The sequence below is a fragment of the Tympanuchus pallidicinctus genome, unplaced genomic scaffold, assembly GCF_026119805.1.
Source record: "Tympanuchus pallidicinctus isolate F22 unplaced genomic scaffold, pur_lepc_1.0 scaffold4, whole genome shotgun sequence".
In the NCBI taxonomy this organism is placed as follows: Eukaryota; Metazoa; Chordata; class Aves; order Galliformes; family Phasianidae; genus Tympanuchus; species Tympanuchus pallidicinctus.
The window spans coordinates 24686202-24707521 of record NW_026294758.1 but is presented as its reverse complement, the minus strand read 5'-3'; the positions used below and the strand labels follow the sequence as shown (position 1 = coordinate 24707521).

The 21320-nt window shown below is 35.6% G+C and overlaps 1 protein-coding gene across 7 annotated transcripts in view; it reads left to right on the top strand.

Moving 5' to 3' along the window:
• APC (APC regulator of WNT signaling pathway) overlaps positions 1 to 21320 on the top strand; it is an 89457-nt gene that overhangs the window by 52649 nt on the left and 15488 nt on the right. For 4 of the 7 annotated variants that reach the window (XM_052700954.1, XM_052700951.1, XM_052700952.1 and 1 more), the window contains 5 exons: positions 4469 to 4577; positions 7526 to 7639; positions 12731 to 12814; positions 16426 to 16530; positions 20214 to 20336. In XM_052700954.1, coding sequence (XP_052556914.1) covers positions 4469 to 4577; positions 7526 to 7639; positions 12731 to 12814; positions 16426 to 16530; positions 20214 to 20336 — 535 coding nt within the window. The remainder of the gene's footprint in view (positions 1 to 4468; positions 4578 to 7525; positions 7640 to 12730; positions 12815 to 16425; positions 16531 to 20213; positions 20337 to 21320) is intronic. The other 3 variants (XM_052700955.1, XM_052700953.1, XM_052700956.1) reach the window with 2 other exon arrangements.

Here is a 21320-nt window from a genome sequence, read left to right as displayed (position 1 = left end):
CAATAAAGTCCACAGTGATCTGGTCTTTTTTTTTTTTTTTTTTTTTTTTCCCAAATAATGCTGGAGAAAAGGGAGGGAAAGGGTTATTTTAATTTCAGTAAAGTTCTGACAGTGTTACTGTTGCAACCGTGGCAGTAAAGATTTGTGCTGCTGAGAAGATGATCTTCTGTAGAGGCATGACCAGATAACATCTGGCTTAATTTATTACTGAAATAATAATCACTACTGCCCAGCTCTTCATGCTGTTTTGCAGGACATCTGCAAATGCTTGAGGGGTTGACCTGAGCCCCGGGTAATCAGAAAAATCAGAATTTAGAGTGGAGAATATAGGGCTATGCATTTCAAAGCAGTATGAATTCGGAAAGGAATTAACCACTTACTTTGCTGTGCCTTGTGTGTTTGTTGCTAAATTCTGGTGTTTCAACATGGATTACTTGCTGGTAGATTTTTGTTTGTTTGTTTGTTTTTTGCATTTGAATAGGTATTCTAAGAGTTTGTGGAACTTCACAGATGTCAGAACATTAGAAAAATTTAAAAACTAACATTTTTTGGAATCCTGCAGCATAAGAATATTTTCATTCAGTATTTTAACAACCTGAAAAATATGTTTTGCTTGTGGGCAGCAGCGTCTGGGAAGGACCACATCATGTATTAACTGTACGTGAATTGGGCAAAATCACGAGGTGCTTATCAATAAAGAAATTCTCTAGATGTTTGAAAATGTAAACAAATAAGGAACAAGAAAAATGATCTTCTGAGAAGGAAAAAATTAACCAACTGGTATGAAGAAATGTTTAGCATGTTTCCCACTTACTCAGTTCTCCTCCATTTTTAAACTCAGTAGATGCAGGAAATGGGAAATATGTATTTTTAGAATCATAGAATTATTTGAGTTGGGAGAATCTTGGGCTGGTCATGCAGTCCAGTTCCCCTGCAATGAGTAGAAACATGTAAAGCTTGAACAGTTTGCTTGGAGCCCAGTCCAAAATGTTTTAGGCTACCAACTTAGAATATACTGCTTAATAAATCTCTCCTGCTTTCTCTCTGGCTGTTTTCAGGTGTTGTTGGTCAGACACTTTTTCAGACTATGGTGCAGGTTCTCATCCCCAGGCGACGCTACAGGCTTGGGGTGGTGTGGCTGGAGGACTGCATAGAGGAAATGGACCTGGGAGTATTGATTGGTGCTCGGCTGAACATGAGCCGACAGTGTGCCCAGGTGGCCAAGAGGGCCAATGGCATCCTGGCTTGCATCAGAAACAGCGTTGCAAGCAGGAGCAGAGAGGTGATTGTTCCCCTGTATTCAGCACTGGTGAGGCCGCACCTCGAGTACTGTGTCCAGTTTTGGGCCCCTCACTGCAAGAAAGATATTGAGGCCCTGGAACGTGTTCAAAGGAGGGCAACAAAGCTGGTGAGGGGTCTGGAACACAGGCCATATGAGGAGAGGCTGAAGGAGCTGGGAATGTTCAGCCTGGAGAAGAGGAGGCTCAGGGGAGACCTCATTGCTCTCTATAACTTCCTGAAGGGAGGTTGTAGTGAGCTGGGGGTCGGCCTCTTCTCTCGTGTCATTAGTGATAGGACCAGAGGGAATGGTTTCAAGCTATGGCAGGGGAGATTCAGGCTGGACATGAGGAAGTATTACTTTTCAGAAAGGGTGGTCAGGCACTGGAATGGACTGCCCAGGGAGGTGGTGGAGTCACCGAGCCTGGGGGTGTTCAGGGAAAGACTGGATGTTGTATTGAGGCACATGGTTTAGTGGAAGCTATTGGGAATAAATGAACGGTGGGACTGGATGATCTTTTAGGTCTTTTCCAACCTTGGTGATTCTATGATTCTATGTTTTAAGAACTACAATTATCTTACGTTATGGTTTATCTTTTATAATTTAGATAATCTCACCTTTGTCAGCTCTGTGACATAATACTAGAGGTGATGGGGCTGTGCTGATTTTTTTATGAAAAGTGTGTGTATTCTTTGATTATTCTTCTTGTTTTATTCCAGTTTGTTCTATTTTTTTTCTTAATTTGTTGATTTTTAGCATTTTCTCATCTTATGACTTACGTTTTTATCTCTTCATGGCTAACAGTATGACTTAACTATGTCTTTACAGCATCTCTTAGAAAGTGTTTGGTTTTCAAGATTTTGTTGTTGTATCAGCTACCAATGGAAGTGAAAGTATTAATAATGTAATGCAAGTAGCATAGTACATATTTTGTTGCTCTTCTCTCTCTTGACGTGCAATAACATCGACATAATCATCCAGAAAAGATCTATAAAAGAAGGAACCTTTTGACTCAGCTTCGTTTAATTTTTGTCAATTCAGAAAAAATCATTACAAACTTTTTTCTAAATATTTCCCCATTAAAAAAGTGGTTCAAATTAGAATCTTTCTGTTAACTCATAAAAACTGTGATGTTTCAAAAGTTTACTACTTTTGCCTTGTTGCATTTTCACTAACAGCGTATGATAGAAAGAATATTCTCTGTTATCACGACAGTGCTGAAAGAAGTGGTTTTGGAGTGCACAAAGATGTAGTAACTCTGCTCTCTCTTAATTAACCTCATGAAATTCTGGAAGGTTGCAGAAGGAGCTCTACTTCTGGTTGATGTAACCTCTGATAGTGACATAAATGTAAGGAGCAACTCATCAAACACATCTACAGAGACATACTGCTTATTTTTAAGGAATTTGAAGTGCAGTCTGCACTCCTTCAGACATTGGACTGAGAGACCTTAAAGATGTCATTAAAATCTAAATTCTCCTGGAGCAATAATAGCAAACTAGTAGGCCCAAATAAAGCATTGCTCAGAAGCAAAAATTGATGCTATTGAATTTAAAGAGTTGCCCCCAGGTCTTGAATTGTTTTTTGGTTCCTAAGTTCATTTCTTGCTTCTAGCATCCATTATACATGTCAAAACAGATTGAACAAAATGAGTCTCACTCATGAACTGAATACCCTGCATTTTGCAGGAGAAAAATCAATGTTCACTTAGCTGAAAATAATTTTTCCTACAAGCAGGTCTTTGAATCCAGAGGCAAAACTAGTTAATTTGTAAGTCTTTATGTGGTCTTGATACAGCAGCAGGTGGGAATAATCTGATCAGGCTGTTAGAAAACATTTTTAGAAATAAAAATATTTTTAATAAGAATTGCATTAATTATACTTCTGCAAAATGGATTTATCAAATAGGACACAACTAGTGCTTGAACACCCAACAGTATATTTGCACCAAGGAAAAGAGGTGCACAGAGATCAGGCAGGGCAGGTCCTGTGTGTTAGAGAATGAGCAGTGGAAGGCAAAAAGAATGTCTTTCTCAGCCGTTCTCAAAGCATAATCTACTCACATTTAATTCAATCTGTCTAAAAGACTTGAGGAATTCCTTAGGGCACATACTTGCTTTTGGGAGTGTTAATGTTATCAAAATAGTTTTAAGCATTTTTTAAGAAGGTCAGTCAAGCAGATTCTTTAAAATACATACTTTTAAATTATTTTTACTGCGTGTTCTTTCATGAGGAGGTTGGATTATCATCTTTCCAAGTTGCGCTTTGAATGCATTAATAGAGTAATTGAGGGAAAACTCTGCTATGTACACTCTTTGTTCCTTAAAAACTTAGAGTAATTATCCATAACAATTTTTTTGTGTTTTGTAGAAGTTCATATGGCTCTTGTTCAGACCACAGCTAATACTAAGGAGAGGCAGGTGTAAAAGTTAAGGGAGAGGAAGTAATGCTTACGTGTTTTGAAAAGTGATATGAGAATAAATAATGTGTAACCATATTGATAACTTTTAGAACTATACTGGTATAGTTTGTGAAGGATGGATAAAATAGTAGGTAAAACTTTTAATAAATTTTCGTTTAGTACTCCACACATAGTCAACTTCTTATCTTTCTCCTGTATTGTTCAGGTCTACAGTATGCTTATAATACCCGTTTGAAATGTTCTAAATGGCTACAAATGTACCTGACTGTAATATTTTGTAGAAAATGCTCTTTTAAGTTGTGACAGAGTTAATGAGGAGATACTACAATGGATGTAACAATAATCATATTTAGTAAAATGATATTGAGATGTATTCACTCTTAAAATTTCCAATACTTTTTTAAAATAGCAGCTGTATTTCAGTGCAACGTACAAAAGCTTATTGTCTAAAAGAAGCAGGATTTGAGTTAGCATGTGACGAGTAACTTTGCTTAACTTTCACTAAGTGCTGCTGAACTGTAGATTTCTAAGTGATAATAGAAGAAATATCGATATTTGCCTATAACTGTGGGCCTGGTGCACATGAAATTAAAATGTCTTGCTCAGCACAGCATAGCAATTTGTTTATTTGGGGCCAGGGAACCTTTTTAAATTCCTGGTTAGTGCTTTCTCCCTCAAACCTTGTTTCTTAACCTTTTTTATTTGTATCAGTGCTCATTTCTGCATTCATATTTGTTGATGAGACATTTCTTGCTTGTTTTCAATAGATCTCTTTTGCTTGCGGAACTTGAGAAGGAAGAGAAAGAAAAGGACTGGTATTATGCCCAGCTTCAGAACCTTACTAAAAGGATTGATAGTCTCCCCCTCACTGAAAATGTGAGTAACTGTAGTGTGCTGCTTTGTATATCTTATGAACTTGGTGATTCTCTCTAACGTCATTTTCATTTAAAGCATTTTAAACTAGTATGTAAAGTTTACTTGGTCTAAATAATGTTTTCACATTTAATTCATTTTAAAATTCATACCTACCACTATGAATGCCAGCACTAGAAAGGGACACCAGAAAGTTATTATGACAAATAAATCACATCAGTTAGCTGTATCCTCCAGAGATCTTTTTTTTCTGTAATTTTTTGTTATTTAATAGTGTTTTAATTTTGAGAGTAATATTAGCCTAACACACAATTTATGTAACAGCTCTTCTTTTAAAACGACAAGTGGTGCTGTAATGTGTGTAAATACTCTTGCTCCAATCTTTTGCCTTAGCATCTCCGAATAATTTGTAGTCAAATCTTGAATAATGAAGATCTCTGATACAAATGAATATTCATATAGATGAAGATATCTGATTTCTAAGATAATTGACGTTTTCTGGTTGTTAGACCTCAGAAACTTGGATGAATTTGCAGTGCATTAATTGCATGTACAGTTTGGTTGCCTATCTTGACAGAGTCAAATCTGATTAGGCATTAGTCCACCTCCTGGAAATGGAAGTAGAATATGGAAGCACTTTAGTAACTGGAGTGAAGTAGCTGGACATCAGCATTTATAGCATTCAACTGTGGCCAATTTAATCAGAAAACCAGAGTAAGAGAAAGCATGAAAAAGATCTCAAAGGCATTGTCAGTTGTATCTGTGTCACAGTAAATGTATTGTAGGTTTTAAGATACAAATCTCTCAATTTCAACAGGTAATCAATTAAATTAACACTTTTTACTAGAATGTCTCTCTTAATATCTACATAAAATCTGTTTCGTTGCAATTTATTCATGACTGCTTATCCATCAGCAATGGATAGAATTGTGAATGTCTCTACACTGTACAGACCCTATTTTTTTGGTGTCTTTTTAGTAGCATTTTATGTATTTGTAGATGTTTGACTGTTTTGACTTTCTCTGTGATCAATATTGAAGTATTTTCTGAGAACTGCTCTTGAAGACTTACTTGCAAGCTGAATAATCATCCAAAAACAGTGTAGTGTAGGCTTCTAGAAGCAATGTAAAGGTGCAGCAGTTCTATTTAAATTTTCCAAGAATAATTAAAGCCTTAATCTTTGAAAAATTTTCATCATGTTTCAGATTTTTCTTCAGTTTAGTCCATAGCTTTGTCTATGAAATGCACTCTGAAATCCACAACCTTCTCATTTCTGTGCAGCTGCCGTAATGGAGCTATATGATTGTGCTTCAATCTGTACCTTTCTTTCTGTGTGTCAGTAGCTGAAAGCTTCCTTCTGACATTCTTAAAAGCTCCTTTCCCAAAATCAAAATGGTTTATAAATTCTACTTTCATATGATTTTTATATATTATTGGTGGAAAAATAGCTAGTAGAATATACTAGATTGGATATTTCCTTTTTCTGTACCAGAGGAAGTTTTAGATCAGAGAAGCATTTCTGTTTTCTGTCAGTAATTATTGATTACATAGTGCTACACAGATTATGCAAAAGTTTCTGCCTTCCAGTTTTGTTTATCTCATTCGTGCAGTCATTGTTTTTCACTTGTGCTCTGTTCTAGTATCTTCCTGTTACAGAGGTGTCTCCAAATACTAAGTGTGATGCTCATCACTGCTCCTTTTTGAAAGAATTTGTTCTGTCCTCATCAGAAAGGCAACTTTCACTGATCTTTAAGTGAAAGAACTTTAATCCTCCATAGAATTCATTTTGTTTTACTTGTCACTCCCTTGTTGCTATGTAGTTTCAAAACTGCTGACCTCATGGAAAGTTCAGTAAATTTACATTCATCTTGTCAGAAAGGTATTGGTGTGTTTCAGAAAATATTAACTAGTTCATTTCATGTACAGACATGTTTACTGGATCTTTCTCTGTTTCTGACATGTTCAAATAAATATATGACATATGTGCATGCGGGTAATAATTGAACTTTCAGCTGAAGCAATCACCTTGTTGGGCCTAGAGAAGGACCTAGAGGTCTAATTATGTCTTCTCTTGCTTAAAAAGTAGCTGTCAAGAATACAGAGGTACTCTTCACAAGGATGTGTGGTGACAGAACAAGAGGGCACAAGTTATTCATGGGAAATTCTGTGTGAATATAAGAAAAAAAGACTTCATTATGAGGACAGCTGACTATTGGAATTGGTTGCTTGTAGAAGTGGTGAAACCAGTCTTGCTGGAAGTATTAAAAACTCGGCTTGACTTAAGCCTGGATACCTAACTTGAAGACCCTGCTTTTGACAGAAAGTGAGACCAGATGTCCTATAGCAATTCCTGCCACCTCTTTTCCTGTTTTTTGTCATCTTTAAAATTAGCACTTAATTTGATTTTCTTGCTTTTTTTTTTTTTTACTGGTTGCGCAGACCTGTTGTTTTAAATCTACATAAAAATCATTAACTAGTAGGAGTGCCTTTCAGTTATGTGGTTGCTATAAATTGAACATTTAGGGTTTTTTTTCACTGGATATTGAAAAATAGGGTAGATAACAAAAGTAAGAATGAGGCCATAGTATCGTAATAACAGTTTTGTACCTCTGGATATTTTCAAAAATGCTGATTCTCCTGGAATGTGTAACAGTTTTACTGACATGCAGATGTATGTTAGTAACCAAATATTCCAGGCTTGTAATGAGTAATAATGTCTCAATTTTTATAGATTGCATGTGGTCATTTGACAAAACTTGCAGGTAGCTTGTTGTTTGAAACACAATTTGTGTTCTTCTTTTTAATAACATAACCATATTTTACTAATCTACTTTTCATAATCTGTTTGTTTATGAATTTTGCTGTGGAAAAACAGTTCCACTTTTGTTCAAAGACATTCATCATTTACGTAAATTTGATACTAAAATGCCTTCTCTGTAATTCGATTTCAGTTCTCCTTGCAAACAGATATGACCAGAAGGCAGCTGGAGTATGAGGCAAGGCAAATCAGAGCTGCAATGGAAGAGCAATTGGGTACTTGTCAGGATATGGAGAAGCGAGCACAGGTATAGTTTTTATTAGAAAGAACAGAAAAGGTTTTTCTGTGATTTTATCAAGTTATTGATAGTTGTATCTTCAAACAGTTCGTAAGCACAGTGATAGCTTAGAGCATGTGTCCTTCTGGCTTGCCTGGACTGCACTGAGAAAGACAAATTGGGGTGTGTATAAAATATATTATATAGTTAATGTAAAAACAACACAAGTTGTTTTTAAAAATATATTTTTATTAAAACAATAAAAAGAGGGCCACAAAAACCTAGCACTAGTCGGGTTTTTGACCTTGGTTTTCTAAAACTAGTGTATCAAAATCTGGTATGATGGAAGCGGTTGCAGTTCTTAGTGAGTTCTCAAGATGCTCGTCAGAGACCTCTTTATGTTCAGAATAAAATCCAGTGAGGATCTGGTAGGTTTTCTTAACCAGAGGCCATACCTCAATTCATATGCGTAACTTGAAGTTGTTTCCTCTCACCAAGAGTTGTTTTGCATTCATGATGAGTACACGCACAGTTTTGTAAGCAAATCATATTAGCCACATTTGGAAGTACTACCCAAAACGTAACTGTGAAACCTGTAAGTAGGATAATCAGTTACTCGCTGGTTGTAAAAACTGTTCTCCCATGGCTGTTTATTTGAGCTACTTATTACTGCTTGTTTCCATGGACATTAAGTAATAAGTAGGTAAAATAATCTGGTTTTATGTTTTGAAGAACAAATCTTTTCAATAAATAGGTGCTATTTTCTCCAGGTTTACATGAACAGATATTTTGCTACATATGGAGCATTTCTAGTTCTGTTTGTAGTCAGAGTTTATAGTGTTTTCTACATTGAGTTAAACTTCTCAGAAAAACTATGTGGCTTTATTTTTTTGCAAAATACATGTCCCGTAATAGTGCTAATATAAAATAAAACAGCTAATATGCTGTCAGGTATATCCATAATGGATGTGTAAGGATCTGTTCATCTGATGTACTCAAGACAGAACCAAGCTCATTCTTCCCTGTTCTAGTCTGGTTGGATAATAATCTACTCTGATCTGGAAGCAGTATGGCTGTGCTATCAATGTTTAGCAGCTACAGTAGTGTCCTGTGTGAATACAGCTGTGCAACTTCTGTCGATTGGTTGTGAGTGAAGGCAGAACAGGCTCAGCCTGAGTATGTCTGGTTATCCCTGTTGCATAACCCAGCAGCGTGTCATCAAACTTCAGAGTTTTGTTACTAACGGGCTAATGTAGAATAAGGTAAAGTAAGCAAAATGGATACAGGCACTATGCTACTGGCCAAGTTATTTATGCAGACAGTATAATTGAAATTGTTAGAACAAATTATTTGACTGTAGTTCTCTCGCTCTAAAAGTAAGATTTCCCTTAGGAGCTGCTTCCCTACTTGTTCTTCATGAATTTCAGGAGGGAAAAAATCCTATCAAGAGGATGTTGAAATCTTTGTATGTTTTCTGAGTTAGTGTTTCCCTGTGGGTTTATCACAGATGTTTTGTTCTTTATAACATGTTTACTTTTTTAAAAAAAAGAAAAATTACATCTACTTTAATTATGTAAAGATGATAAAATAAGCAGTGACTATATCCATGTTTTCTTCTTGTGGGCTTTGACTGGTAATTCCCCTTGGTTTCATTATACGAAGGATAGGTGCCAGAGCTGTTCAGATGTACTCTGGAGTGCAGACACATAAAAGCAAATTCTGTATTATGTATATTTGAACTATGATGTTCAAATGTGCCATGAACTTGCTGGTTTTCCAACTTCCTTACTGTTCTGCATTTTCCTTCTGCTGTAATTGTTTGTTATACAGAATACAATGCAAAATCTGAGTTGAAGGAAGGAAATGATGTATATAAAAGGTAGCACTGCAGAGTTCTCTGCATTAAGATTCCCAGAGATTTATTCTGTGTAAGAGCTGGTAGCTTCTATTGCTAGTTAATTCATGTACTAGCCTTTTCTTCTGGAGGACCTTAAAATGATGATCTTCTCTCCCTCTCATTTGTTATTGATTCCTCTGAATTTTTCCCTCTGACACAAGTCAGCTCACAGCAGTCATTTTTTGTTACTCCTTTTGAGGATTGTATATGACCACATGACCAGTGGTAACACAGAAAGATGCAAGAGAGGACTTTCTTTTAGCTTGTTTAACTATCTACACCAACACTTACCTGATGTTAATAACATGATATTTCTCATTTGAGAGAAAAAGAAAGATTTTTAAAAGGTTTTAAATTTAATCTCTAAGTGTTAATATTTTAACACGTATACTTAGTTTTAAGTTTAAGTTTTAGTTTAAAGTGTTTTAAAAGAAAATATGAGACCTTATTTTTCAGAAAATGAAGGAATGTTTTTTAGAAAGTGCTACTGGAACAGTGATTTCTAAGTAATTTGTGTCTTTAAATGTTAATTTGCTTTATCCGACAATATTCTTTTGATAAGAGTGATAAATAAATATTACAGAATGAGTAGGAATATATTATGAGTAGAGATAAATTATGTTACTTACATAGCTTCTAAAATTTAAACAATTTTCTGAGTGTATTCAGACACTTGAAAATTCATTCCTAGACACACAGATGCCTTAATAATCCAATGGTATGGTTAAAAATGTAAACATGACAGTGCATGAATGCAGTGCAGAGATGCAGAGTACTAAATAATGATTCTTCTCAAAATTTAGAACCCTCTTTCATCTTGTCTTTCATCTTCAAGCTTGTTTGACTTACTACTGTGAGGACTCTTGTAAGTTATGCAATAAAATGAATGTTCTCTTGAATTTTTTTTGCCTTCCCCTTACCATCTTCATCAAATTAAGGCCCATATACTGCTACTGATAAGTATCCTGAGGTGCTTTGATATGTTGTGTTTACATACGAAGAAGTATAATTTGTCTTCCTTAAGTGATATACTGACTTCAGGCTTGTTTTCAGTTTCACTACTGAACAAATTACATTAAATTTCTTAAAGTTTTGTTTACAGTAGTATTTTCTTCTTCGTGCTTGTTCAGTGTTTGATACAAAGCATGCTTCTGATTGATGGAACTTCTGAAGTCCCCTTTAACACAAATTATCAATTAAGAAGAGTTGTCTAATGTTTACATTTTTCAAGTAAAATGTGGTAAATGTGGATTCAGATCTTTTCTCTTTTGAAAACTTTGTCAGTGGTAGTTGACAGATAGCAATATTGGGTATTTTTCATCTGCTGAAAAATATTTTCCCATGCTCAGATGTGTGTGTATACATATTCAGATTCCCTTGATGTACTTTATGCAATTAATTGCTGATGACATAGAAGGAGACTCAATTTAAGGGAAATTTAAGGGAAACTCCAAAGTCATTCTCAGAGACAGAGAAGTGTTGTGTCACAGAATTATAGAATGAGTTGGTTGGAAGGGACCTTAATAATCCCTTTTTAAAAATACCTAGTTCAATCCCACTGCCATGGGCATGGTTGCTCCCCACCAGATCAGTCTGCTCAGGCCCAACTGAGCCTGGCTTTGAACTTCTCCAGAAATGGGGCATCCGCAGCTTCTCTGGGCAGCCAGTGCCAATGCCAAACCACCCTCTCAGTGAAAAACTTCACCTTGCCTTCTAACCTAAATCTCCACTCTGTAGTTTAAAATCATTCCCCTTTGTCCTATTGCTATCGCATCAAGTAAGAAACTTGTCTCCCTCCTGTTTATGAGCTCCCTGTAAATACTGGAAAACTACAGTGAGGTCTCCCCAAAGCCTTCCCTTCTCCAGACTAAACAAGCCCTCAGCCTATCTTCGCAGGTGTGGTGTTCCAACTCTCTGATACTCTTTTTGGCCTCCTCTGGACTCACTCCAGCAGCTCTGTAGGATTCTTCTGAATTACAGACATATGGCATATTGTCAGTCATCACTTCACCAGTGTACAGTTATTTCCAGTAATACCTTTTTGTCAAATGAGTGATCTGTTTAACTCTTGTGGAGCTTCTTTATGTACTGCTTTCAAAATTTTGCTTCTCTGTTTGTAGCTGTGCACCTCTGCTAAGTGTTGGTGTTCATGATGCTTTTCCCACAGGTTATGATGATGTATGTTTCAGGAATTCACTCCACTTTGTATTTATATGCTTTATTTCTGAGATGTTGAGATTACATTGTGTTTCTATTCCATGGGTATCTTTTGGTGGAAACATCTTTTTAAAAAGTTCATCTTATTTTCATTTTCAGGTTGTAAAGATGTTAAATAAGGTTGGTTATAACGATCCTTTCAGCATCCACTAGATGCACAAAACCTTTCTTTTTTTTTTTGCTATAACACTGAACCCGTTATTTAGGTACAACAATCAGGAATTTATTAATCTATCCATCAGATAAAACAACAGTATTTAATGAGTTCAGTATTCTGTTCATATCCTGACATTACTGGGCTAATTATTCTCTGCCCACTTTTGGAGTCAACGACTGTATATTATCAAGCGCACACAATTATTTAAGTCTTAGTTTATTCACTTGCTGTTTCAGAGGATCATAATTCATCCTGTGCTTCACAATACAGCTTGTATGTGCATCCTGTAAAATTTGGTTTTTCAACATTCCATTTATGAACCACAGAATGATTGCACTGAGAAATGAGTAGCAATACAGCTTCCTATAAAGAAAGCCAGATTGATTCAGAAACGTCTGTGTAAACCCAGACAGACCAAAGAAGCACTATGTAGCTTTAAAACTTGCCTTGTAAATTCCTTGAGATTTGTAGGGGCAGAAAATATTCAGAGACTGTTCACGTAAACAGAGCACCCAAATCGTCATAATCACTGAACATAATAGAAGTCATTCAGTATTATCGACTTTGAAGATGCTTGGTCATTATAAATTCTTTCAAATTTCTATGTGGAGAGTGCAGTGAAATAATTTGCTAAAAAGTATTAGCTTTATTAGAGACCTAACTAACCACTGTATTTTCAATGTTGCAATCATGCCTGTGTTTTCTTGTGAAGAACACTTGAATTACAGCGTGAATGAAGTAGTTCTGTTTGTTTAAGCTGTTGTAGTTAGCTGTATTTGCAATAAACTTTCCATGTTGTCATTATACAAAATAAGTAAAAGGTGTTTTTGAATAAAACCATTCCTTTCAGGTGAGGGTGGCAAGAATTCAGCAGATAGAGAAGGATATTCTTCGTATACGACAGCTCCTGCAATCACAAGCAGCAGAAGCAGAGGTTAGTGAGCTTTCTTTTGTTTCTGGTATGTATCTATTAAAAAAAAAATCATTGTAATAAGCTGGTGGGTAGGATTATTTGCAGAAACTAGTGATTTCACAGTTATTGAACTAGTCAATTTGCATAGTCAGTTACTTGTTCTCTCCTCTATGAACTGAGGAAGAAATACTGGAATTACTCTTCATGCTATTATTGAGTATTAATCACTAATGATAAGTCAGTTAAAAGTTCTACTAGCATTTTCAGTTAAAAGACAAAAATGCAGTGTGTTATAAAGGCTGTGGCTTGGTTTCATCAAGTAATAAAACGATCAGTTGTACATACCTTTCTGAAGAGGAATTTCTGATAAACAATTTCAGGGCTTGCTTATTGTTTGAGAGAGAAGAAAAAATTAGTTTTCAGTGTTCAGAAAATAATAGTCATTGAATATTTTGAAAAAAATTCTTCAGTGTGTAGTAAAGTCTTTAGTCCTAATAAATACACAGGAGGCTATTACAACTCACAATTACAAGATATTTAAGTATTTGATTGGCTATTTTAGCAAAAATGTTCTAGTCCTTTTGTACTTGCAAATGTCTTGAAATATAGAGATTTTTCCTTTCTTCTGCTAGTACATACTGCAAAATTATGTGATGTGATAGTTGTTGACTTGAGAAACATTGAAAGCATAGAGACAAGATCTAGAGATTACTCCAATCTTGGTAAAATAGGCACATATTTAATCATTTTGCTACTACAAAAGCAAACAAGCATGCTTTATAACTTCAGAGCTTATAATTACTTTTGTAGTGTGATGCCTGAATTCAGAAATGACAGATGGCTGTAAGTGCAAAAATCATGTTCCAGAATAAGTTCTATTTAACACTGTGGGTCTGTGCACTATTCATTCTGTAACTGTTGTGTAATTCTCCACCATGTGAAGAGATTACAGGATCTGCTGTTGTATACATTCTTTGATTCTTTGTTGATGTGATTGGTTTAAATATTTTCACCCACCAGTTCTATCTTCAGTAAAAAGTAATGCACAGAGGCAGCATACTTGCAGTGGTTACATTATCCTTGCTGCACTGTCTGCATTATATACTGTATTGCATATATATATATATGCAATATATATGTGTGTAATATATACTTATGTGTTTGTAGATGTATTACAGAATCATATTATATTATGCTATGCTATTAGGATTGTACTGTTCTTAATATACGAGCCCTAGTCTGTCAGAGATTAATATTATTTGACTTACAGTAATGCTGTGTCTATACAGAATTTGTTTTAATCATCCATGTTTGTACATGTGCATACACTTTTTATATAATACATATATGTAATATAATACTTTCATTTGATATATGTTTATATGAAGGAATTATTTTTCAGTAAATATCTGCTATCTCCTACCCATATTACTGTTAACTCCACTATGCCAGTCTTCTGTAGCTAAAGAGGTAAAAAATCTTTGGTGTGAATTTACAGATTTGACGTTCAGTCCCGTAGTTGAATCATGTGACAGTAACATGGGTGTGTATCTCTGTGCAAGCTGTGAGTGCACACTGCATTTAAAATATGATCAGCTGTGCTTCTAATGTTAAGAATGATCTTACAATTATGAATGAAATTGGATGTTATATTGATTACTTTTTATACTGGCATATTCTTGAGGTCTTTTAGGGGGAATGAGATGCCACCTCTTTAATAAATAGCATGTGGTAAACTACTTAGATCAATGAGAAGAGAGAAACAGAGAATACTGAGGGGATTTCTGCTTGAAGTTGGAAAGATTGAAATGTCTCCCTGTTTGTGCTCTAGATGCATCAAAGCTTTTTGATAAACACTCTACCATCAGCTCTCAAAGAAAGTGTGCCCCTAATTCAGGGCTATTGTTGGAAGAATAATACTATCCTCTAGGGTAACCCTGTGCCTTGCTAATGAACACTTCTGCTTTTGACCTCTCTGAACACTGAATACTGCTTTATTCATGAGATTGAAAATTATTGTTATCTAGTGACCGGAAAATTCTGTCCTTACTTACAGAGGAAGCTTGGGTGCAAATTTTATGTCAAACTCACCCTTACACTTCACTCAAGATTGAAAATACTGTGAGAGAGATAGTCATCATACGCTGTACTCTGTATATTTTACAGCTAGGCCTGATCTTGATTGAGCTCTTACTCTTGCATCAGGAACTGAAATGTCTTTAGTCATTATGTGACCGTAAATAGCCATAAAATTTTGTGTATACTGGCAAAGTTGTTGACTTTTTAAATGAAAAATTTGGTTAAAACAACAGGAACGCTGTTTCCAAAATTGTGAGTTTTCCTTCATGGGCTACTTATTTTCCATAACTAAATACACAGTTTAAGAAAAACATTACCAGTCATTATTTTCAGTTTTGTTATGTAATTTCCTTGTGTTCTTTGACAAGTCTTCTTCCATTAATTCATTGGAAGTATATGCCATTTTTTAATGTTTGTCTTAAACATTTAGTTAGTTAATGACTGTTTTTACAGTACAATACTGTTTTTATGGTACAGAACTGTAATTACGGTTTCTGATATTGTTTAGTGTTAAATATTTTCTGGGTTTCATACACTAGTGTCTATGTGAACAAATTCAGGGGGCATACTGGTGATACTGTGTTTGATCACCACATGCCTAAGGAAGCTAACATTTTTTAGGTAATTGAAAAAATTTTAATGTGTGTACATTTAAGAAAAGTACGTTTTTGCTAAAAATTAAAGAGATGTTTCCATAAAGCATGGCAGACTGCAGACTGTACTGCCCAAAAACATTTTAGGACGCTGTAGTAACTGAACATAAGAAATTTTATTTAAACAAATGAAAGGGATATATGTATGGTAGTAGCCTCTAAGCAAATTTTATAAAATCTGTCAAAACTAATTTTATAAAAAGAATCTTGTTTCTGAAAAGGCAATACGTTTTCTACTCCAGACTTCAGTAAGGGCAGGCTTATGTGCCGTTTTGAAAAGCCAGAACACGTTAAGCGTGATGTTGGATACTTCGCATACTGAACAAAGCTCAATTATTCTATTTCCTTCTTAAAGGAACTGTATTTAAAGGCCTGATTTTGGTGTTGATTTGCTGATACATCTTGGTGGGAGATTTATATAAATTTCATTGGTATCAAGCTAGTTATTCCTGCAGTGTTTGCTGTTAAAATTTAGGTTGACCTTCTTTTCAGGCAGAAATTGTTTGTCTTACAGTGTAAGCTTAATTTAACTGTGCTCGCTGTGGTCTCTGGTATATGCATGGATCACGTGACAGTGCAGGGAAGACAGCTGTTTGCTCCAATTCTGTTACGTTTCTGATAGCAACATGAGCACAGCTGATGGAAAATGGTGTTTCTGTGTCTCACTGCAAATCCTTTGTCTTGCAGGGCTGTAATCCTCAGAGGACATGCTTTACTTTTATCTTCCAGTTTTTCTAAGACAGTCTCAGCTGTTAATTATTGAAGCGAAGTGACATGAAATACAAAATACTGTCTTGCGATTTTGTGAAGATGCAGCATTGTTGATTCACAGTCTAGAGGGCATTGAATGGTTGCATATTAAATTTCTCTATATGATTTCATAAACTGTTACGTTGACAGAGAGCACCTCAAGGCAAGCATGATGCAGGTTCCCATGATGCAGAGAGGCAGAGCGAAGGTCAAGGAGCACCAGAAATCACTATGTCAACTAGCAATACTGGTCAGGTAAATTGATTGTTCTGTTTATTGATGTATTCTGGAAATGCACAGTTACGTGTTTTTATATACTGTACAGTGTTTGCATGCCTGCATATTTTAAAAAGATTTATGAATTTCTTCATTGCATCTAGAATTAAGTAATTCATTGTATTTGGTGGAGGGAAATGTTTTTTATGAGGTGAAATATAAGCGTTTTGTAATACAGGAAATGGTTTTCTTTGGTTAAAATAATTAATTCACCTAATGCTAAGAAAAAATGTAACAAAAGTGACTACAGAGAATGTTATTTTATTGTAGCTGAAATTTAACAATAGCAGTATGATTTAATTATGAGAAATGGTTCAATTTTTACATCATTATAGCATCAGTCATTTTAAATAGAAGAATTAAATGGCAAGCTGATCATTAGTGGTTCTTTAATACTATTTTAGATAATGCTTTGAAACAGTAGTATTCATGAAATAATCTGAAAGTGTGCTGAAGAGTTATTTAAATGCTTCTCAATGGTCAGTCACTGCTGTTCCTTTTATTAGTGAAATACATGTCAAGAATTATTTTGAGGGTTGTGTTAAATTCTTTTTGTATTTTTAAAAGAAACATCAAAATGTATGGCTTCCTTCTGTGGATAAAAATATTTACTTACCATGCAGTAATGTTCATTCACTTCATAATTTCTAACTGTAGGTGACACATTCCCAATAGTAATTTGGATTTTTGGACTTCGCCCTTGAAGTTTAATAGTTGAATTCATTTGCAAAATATTTTTGCTACTTTAGAGAAATAGAATTACTTAAATCCTTCTGAGAGTATTCTGTACAAGAAGATTTACCAGAAACAGTATAAATTTTGCCGTGGCTAGAATATTTCATCTGATTAAACATTAAGCATATTGAAATATATTTGATAACCATTTGGAATTAACTTCTGTCACCCATCTCTGAACAATTGCTTGGGACTTTGACTCTCAATCTTAGGACAGTGTTATTGTTTGGAGAAAATAAATAGTTCAGCACAGCTTGAAGGTTGAAAGCATAATGTATTTAAATAATTGATGCACTGTGGGTGCATCATCAAGCTGTATTGTGTGAATCTGGAGTTATTTTGGGGAACAAATACTTCACAGGGAAGGAAGGAAGAATGGATTGTCATATTCTGGCAGACTTTTTCAAGTGGAGGATTCATTCATTCTTCTTTTGAGCTCCTGTGTTTTTAGCAATTTTTAACTTTGCTTCATAAAAATGTTTAAAACATATATCCTTTCCTTCTGGAGGATGATAGATACAGGGATGTGAATCTGTATTCTAAGACATCTGGGGATTATTTACTTCGAGTACAAGTCCAGAGAGAGGAGGCTTAATGGGTTGTGCATAATGTTTATTTCTGATAAACCAGCTCAATATACTTTGTTCTGTTGAGCAGTCACTACAAGTAGAACGCAACCAAATTATTTAGATCTAATTATTTTGTAGTCATATAATCAGTGTGACTTGAAATACTACCAATTGAAGCTGGGATTTTTCAGGATTCAGTTGTGCTTTTCTGTACCTTCTTCCAACTCTCTTCCATTATACTGTCTTGGCATAAAGGTTAAATTTTTGCTTTCCTTTATTTTTCAAGCTTTATGAAGGAAATCAGCTAGATTGCCTACTTCATGAATAACCACAAAGCAGAGAAAATGCTTGGTACTTTTTTTCTGTCAATCCAGTCATGTTAAAACATGACTTTAAAACATGCTTTTAAATTGTTATTTTTTGCGTGACTTTTTAGATGTCATGGTTGTATGTGTGATTTCTTATGCTTGTGAAACTTCTGTAGTTCCTTCACAGTTAGTGTTTAAAAACAGAATATGATTTTTCCATTTTTGGAATTTATGTAGGGGTGGAGCAGATGTAACATTGAAAGAGCAAACATGATTCCAAATAAATATTTATCAACATCTGTGTTCATCATGGTGGGTAACATTCACTTAAGTATGCAGAACAAGTGGAGAACTTTTAGAAAATTGTCTTCCTTATGTTAGAGGGAAAACGACATTCCTTCTGTACAGGGAAGAGATCTGCGCTTGAGAAGACTTAAATCTTGTAAAGCATGCTTCTCAGTTGCAGTAGAAGATCAATTTCACCTGTACAGAAGTGAAGTAAATAGAACACTATTCTCTTAAAGTGTTGGCTACTCAGATACTTATTTTAGTTTCCCAAACTGAATGAGGAAGGAGTGGCATCAGGAAACTTCACAAGTAGGAAGAAGAGACAAAGAAAGAGCAACAGCAAAGACAAAAAATAGTGAGTAGATAACACCAGTGAGAAAGAAAAAATGTAAATACACAAAATAGATTTAAAGGGCAAATATGCTAATAAGAGGTCTTGCTGACATAGGTAGGGACATGCTATTCATTATAATTTTCAGGAAAATTGCAGGAAATTTTATCATCATTTTATAGCTTTTTATTAAAAAATAAAACAGTTTAATCCATTTATAATTTGCTTTTGATACAGACAGATTTAAGTATGGTTAGTCTTTGTCCAGATGAATCTCTTATCTTGTCAGTTCTTGGTTATTTGATTGTATTATAGAGATATATATACAGTTTTATGCAATATGTAATCTGACATAAATGTAGAGTCAATCTTTTTTCACTCCTTAAAATCTTAATTCAGCTTGTTGCAAAATCCTCCTTTTTTTTCAATGAAAATAGAGATTATAAGTGAATTATAAATGAACTGCTGGGGCAATCCCAGGTGTTCATACAGAATGGGCGAAGATCTCCTTGAGAGCAGCCCTGCAGAGGAGGACTTGAGGTTCGTGATGGATGAGAAGCTGGGCCAGCAGTGTGTGCTTGCAGCCCAGAAGGCCAACTGTGTTCTGGGCTGCACTAAAAGAGGAGTGGCCAGCAGGGAGAGGGAGGTGACTGTCCCCATCTACTCAGCTCTTGTGAGGCCCCATCTGCAGCACTGCGTCCAGGCCTGGGGCCCTCAGCACACAAAGAGCTCTTGGAATGAGTCCAAAACAGGGCAACTAAGATGATCAGAGGGCTGGAGCACCTCTCTGTGGAGAAAGATTGAGTGAACTGGGCTTGTTCAGCTTGGAGAAGAGAAGGCTCCGGGGAGACCTCATTGTGGCCTTCCAGTACTTGAAGGGAGCTTATAAACAGGAGGGGGAACGGCTGTTTACGAGGGTGGATAGTGAGAGGACAAAGGGGAATGGTTTTAAACTGAGACAGGGGAGGTTTAGGTTGGATATTAGGAGGAATTTTTTACACAGAGGATGGTGAAGTACTGGAACAGGTTGCCCAAGGAGGCTGTGGCTGCCCCATTCCTGGAGGCATTCAGGGCCAGGGTGGATGTGGCTCTGGGCAGCCTGGTCTGCTGGTTGGCAACCCTGCACCAGGGGGTTGGAACTAGATGATCATTGTGGTCCTTTTCAACCCAGGCCATTCTGTGATTCTATGAATTCCATTGAAAATAGAACCCCATTGACAGTGGGTTTTGGGAGAAATTGTAATGAAGTCCAGCTTAACAGTGACATCTATGCAGTGTCAAGGCGGCAAGGACCTAACTTAGCCAAAATATATTGAGAATTCATAACTGATTTTTATGATTTCATGATCTAGTGCTGAAATGGGATGCAATTAGACAATAATTGTTAATTCAGTTAGACTTTGTACTGTATTGAATTGTTTTAATTTGTAGGGTTCTGCTGCTCGAATGGACCATGAGACAGCCAGTGTTATGAGCTCTAGTAATAACTACTCTGTACCTCGCAGACTGACAAGTCATCTGGGTACCAAGGTAACCGAAGATTACAAACCACAGGTCGCTAATGCTACATTTTTACTAATACAATAACCTCATTGTTTGCTGGCAGTAGTACTAATATTAGCTGAATAATCTATTCACATGTAGTAATTTTATGGAGATATAATTTAACAATATTTTCTAGCTCTTATATGTATGCACAGAATTACTTTTTTTTTACTTGTTGACAATTAAAAGTTACTACAGTATGGAAGAAGCAATTGCTAGAAGTTCCTAGAGTATTTAAAAACTCCACAATGTTGATTTGTATTCCACAACGGAAACTTTTAAAATCAGTTCTTGAAATATTTTTCAGGGACCAAATTCACAAAACAGCAATTGTTAAGGAATTAAACAGACCAAAAATTTTGAGAAGTTATTTAAAATATTCACAGTGGTGTCTATTTGCTACAGAATGTGTTCAAAAGTATATGTGCAGCATGAAAAAGAGATGGAAAAAATCACAGATTTGTAGCACACCAGTTCATGAAACACTGGAGCTTGTATTGCCTCTGGACTCAGCAATAGTATGGGCAGGGTACTGAGCCCTGTCTTCCATGAGCCATTTGTCTTGACATCGTATTGATTACTTTGGGCCTTTAATATGTTGCTATAATGTTGGAACTTCTGTCTTGCACTTTATGCATGCCACAAATGGATGTGGTTTTGGTTAGTCTATTAACAGGTTTTCACTGCAAACATTAGAGTTTACTGAAGCTGTAGACAGATGGAGAACCCTGAATGCATGGAAGATGTAAAAAAAAAATACATGCAAAGAAATAGGTTGAACTTAATGTACTGTAGGGTAAGAAAAGCTTAGTGCTGATACACATGAACATGTGGTACAGATTCTAAATAGGAGCAGTGTATTTTCAGATGCAGAAAGAGATGTCTTTATGTGCAGTGTGTGTATAAAGGGAAGGAGAGAGAGAAAAACATTTCATGTTTTTTCCCATAAACTGCCTTTGCCACAACTCAGAGGTCAGATTTTGGTGGCTTCTT